Below are 4321 nucleotides of genomic sequence, written 5' to 3'. Positions count from 1 at the left end.
TGAAACTGGCGACTGTAAGTACCTACCCTTGGAACTGGATAAGGTGGCAAAAATAGCCATGTTTGACCATTTCTCCGAATCGGATTCGTAGGTGCCCAATTCATATAATTTTACGGATTTGCAAACGGTTTAACACCGTAATTTTTAGATAAGAGTATAATTTTAAGGAAAATTATGGTAGATAGAAATTTTTTCAAAATGCTAATATCATATTTCCTCTTTTAAAAAAAAATAATTTTTCTTTTTTGTAAATGAACATTTTTTTTTTCGAAGAAAACTGTTAATGAAAAGTTAATATACCATATTTCTAAAGAAAAAGCCCAAATGCAAACCCTAGAATTCAGATCAAACAAATTAATTTGAAACAGTGACTGATCAGAGAAGTTCGCCGTCGACGGCGATATAAATCAAATCTACAACCGACATTCTAGATTCACTCGTACCAGTCCAGCATAGTAGCTGAACTTCCCGTAGATCCACAATTTAACCCAATTGACGGCCAGGTTAGTCTTTCTCTTCATTATGCCTTTCATATTCTGTAGAGGTTTCCGAATTATAGTTTCCAATGGAGGATTTTCTCTCATGAACACATCAATCCATCTAGGTTTTCCTTTGAGTCACTTACCTTTCACTGTTAGACTACTTTCTTCATACCCTAAACACAAGGAACGTCCTTTTGTGGTTTCTTATCTCATTGATTCGTGCGGTCTTTCCCCTGAATCTGCCATTTCTGCTTCTAAGAAAATTGATTTTAAAACATCAGATCGACCCGATTCAGCCATTAGCCTTCTCAAACACTATGGCTTTACCAGTTCCCACATTTCTAAGCTTGTTAATAAATATGCTCCGTTTCTCTTGGCCGATCCTGCCAAAATCCTTCGGCCCAAACTAGAGTTCCTATGCTCCATTTGCGTTTCAAGCTCCGATGTTGTCGAGATTGTATGCTATAATCCACTTTTATTGCATTGGAGCTTACAAGAACATCTCATTCCTACCCATAATATGCTGAAAAGTATACTTGGATCTGATAAGAAAGTTATTCAGGGTTTAAAAAGGAGTGTTCTTAAATTGAATGATATGCATACAAATGTTCCTATCAACATTACATTATTAAGAGAGCTCAAAGTCCCTCAGGAAAATATATCATTTCTGCTGACTTTTTTCCCCAATATTTTGTACAATGATCCCTGCAAATTTAGTGACATTGTTAACAAGGTAATTAAACTTGGATTAGATCCTTCAAGGTATGTGTTTGTTAGAGCGTTTGCAGTGGTTTCCGGAATATCCTATAAAACATGGGAGCAGAAGATGGAGGTTTTTAGGAGTTTGGGTTTTACAGAAGAACAAATTTTGGGTGCTTTCACAAAATTTCCCAGTATTATGTCTCTGTCAGCGAAGAAGATCATGAGCGTCATGGACTTTATTGTTGACAAGATGGGTTACCGTCTCGATGCTGTTATCTGCAATCCCTCAATTTTTTGTTATAGTTTGGAAAAAAGGATTATTCCAAGGTTCTCAGTTATAAGGGTTTTGCAATCAAAAGCTTTGGTGAAGGCAGATATATCTATATCATCTGTAATAACAAAAACTGAGAAGAATTTTCTGAATGACTTTGTGATCAAATATGAGGGAGAAATACCTGAGCTTTCTAGCCTTTACGTAGGGAAGACGAGCATTCTGGAATTAGGGTGCCGTTTTGAGGTAGAGAAACTTATTGTAGGTTAATTTAACACTCAATTTGCTCTGTTCTTTTTGATGTTGAACTAATTTGCTCCTCTGTGCATATGTGATTCTCATGAGTCCTAACATACCCGTATTTCATTGGTTATTAAGTGTCCGTTGCTACTCCAAACAATAGATATAGAGTGTTTAGTTAGGATTGAAAAACAGTACCCTAACTCCAGATTGTGTTGGTAGACTTCGATGTCAGTTGTTTTAATCCAACAATTCAGATTGTGTTGCTTGGAATCTGAATTTTTTTTGCTATGTTGCTGATCCATTGAGTTAGATCAGATTGTTGATTGACCCAAGAAAAGATGTCACCTTGATTCATTTGTTTCCATATAAAGGGGTTAAATGCATTTATGGCTCCTAAATTGGAGCGCGACTAACATTATGGTTCATAAACTTCATTTGTTGACATAAAAATCCTTAAACTTTAAGTTACTATAAGCTTAAAGTCTGGATCAATAAAACCCCGTTTAAATCAATAAAATGATGAACTGGACAAAATTATCTACGTCATTGACTCTTTTTTTATTAATATCACCATAAGTTATGATCAAATAAATATCTATTTTACCCTCATCATTTCATTACTTATTTTTGATGAATTTTGTTGATTTGGACTTTGATGTTACAGTAATGTAATGATTTTATGTTAAGAAATAAAGTTTAAGGGTTAACGATGTTAGCAATGCTATAGTACGGAGACTATAAATGTATTTTACTTATACAAAGCCTGGTAGACCTTTCATTGTTCATTTACTTTTATGAGAATTCCTTTCTAGCTGCTCTAGTTTATGTTGATGACCTGCTTGTAGCTAGCAATTGTAGGATCACTCTGAATAAGGTCAAAGCTCACCTTAATAAACAAGTTTAAACTTAAGACCTTGGACCGCTGACATTCTCGAGTTTGAAATCGCGTGCAATAGTAAGGACATACACTTCTGCCAACGCAAGTATGCCATTCATATGCTGGAGACTTTTAATTTTCACAATGATAAACCTGTTGACACCTCAGTTGTTCCAAACTTCAAACATGATCCTCAAGCTTCCACTTTTGCTGATATTACAGGTTATAGGCAGGTTATTGGAAAATTCTTATACTTGACTCATTCCAGGCCTAAATTTTGTTACATTGTTAACCATCTGTCCCAACTCTATTCTTGTCTATTTACTAATGACCTTCGAAGTGCTCGTAGGGTTCTCTAATGTGTCAAAAAGTTACCAAGGCAAGGTCTTTTCTTCCATTCCAATTACAAGCTTTTCTCGACTCTAATTGGGCCACATGTCTGTCACAAGGTTCTACATATTTTTGGGATCTACTATGATCTTGTGGAAATCTAAGAAGCAAACAACATTTTCTCGTAGTTCTTTAGAAGTTGAATATAGAGCCTTAGCCCATTGCAATTGTGAGGTTTAGTGGAATTTTTACTTACTCATAGACCTTATTCCTCATCTAATTTCTGCTTCCATTTACTGTGACAACCAAGCTGCAGTTTACATCGATTCCACGAGCGTACGAAACACATTGAAATCGACTCACATAGTCAGACATAAGCTTGCTCAACAGATCATCCACCTTCTGCCTATTCGCTCAAGCAACCAACTAGCTGATCTATTTACCAAACCACATCATGGTCATGCACTTCAATTAATCTATTTACCAAACCATATCATGGTCCTAGACTTCAATTGATCTATCAGTCCAGCTTGAGGGGGGACTGATAAAACTGAATTTACTGTCAATTTCATGCAATCACCCATAACTGATTCTTCTCCATCGCAACAGATCATTGTCTTACCAACAACTTCACAGTCCACATATTTTATTTCTAATGATGCTACAACAACAACAACAACAACAAAGCCTTAGTCCCGAAATGATTCGGGGTCGGCTAACATGAACCATCATATAAAACCGTGAAAATCAAGTCGTGTCAGCGACACAGATTCGCTCCCTCCACTCCGTCCTATCCACTACCATATTTTCCTCAATTCCCAATAAACTCATATCACTCTCGATCACCCTCCTCCAAGTTTGCTTAGGTCTTCCCCTACCCCTCACCACTACATCCCTTTGCCACTCTTCGGTTCTCCTAACCGGCGCATCAAGCGCTCTACGTCTCACATGGCCAAACCACCTTAGTCGGTTTTCTCTCATTTTATTCTCAATAGATGTGACCCCTACTTTTGTCCTAATTATTTCATTACGCACCCGGTCCTTTCTCGTGTGACCACACATCCATCTCAACATACGCATCTCCGCCACCGATGTCATTAATAATCATTAATAATCAAAGGAAATCTGTGCAAACCATTACTTATCCCCTTTTTTGTCCTTTTGTGCTCTCCCTATGCATGAGCTTCTAAATTCTAATAGGCTCCATTTCCTTTTCCTATTTATATATAGTCGTTTCTTTTCTTATTTAAAGGATGACAATGGGAGTATGTAGGAACTAAATCTCACATCGAAAATAAAGATAAAGAGAATAATTAGTTAGATTAATATGATATATTTTTAATATACATGGATGGTCTTTAAAATCATTTCCAATGTCTTTCGAGTTTGAAGAAAATAAGGGCGGGCTTAAACTCT

The 4321-nt window shown here is 36.4% G+C and overlaps 1 protein-coding gene across 1 annotated transcript; it reads left to right on the top strand.

Moving 5' to 3' along the window:
* The first annotated feature begins 338 nt into the window (after window positions 1-338).
* On the top strand, window positions 339-2311 carry LOC136210816 (transcription termination factor MTERF2, chloroplastic-like). Its single transcript, XM_066002234.1, has one exon. The coding sequence runs from the start codon at window positions 523-525 to the stop codon at window positions 1723-1725; it is 1203 nt and encodes a 400-aa protein (XP_065858306.1). The 5' UTR covers window positions 339-522; the 3' UTR covers window positions 1726-2311.
* The last annotated feature ends 2010 nt before the right edge of the window (window positions 2312-4321 follow it).

The sequence above is a fragment of the Euphorbia lathyris genome, chromosome 1, assembly GCF_963576675.1.
Source record: "Euphorbia lathyris chromosome 1, ddEupLath1.1, whole genome shotgun sequence".
Lineage (NCBI taxonomy): Eukaryota > Viridiplantae > Streptophyta > Magnoliopsida > Malpighiales > Euphorbiaceae > Euphorbia > Euphorbia lathyris.
This window is presented reverse-complemented; position numbering and strand designations above follow the sequence as displayed.

What these genes read in the sequence shown, in the direction of transcription:
- LOC136210816 (XM_066002234.1), top strand. Translation starts at nt 523, where the DNA reads ATGCCTTTCATATTCTGTAGAGGTTTCCGAATTATAGTTTCCAATGGA.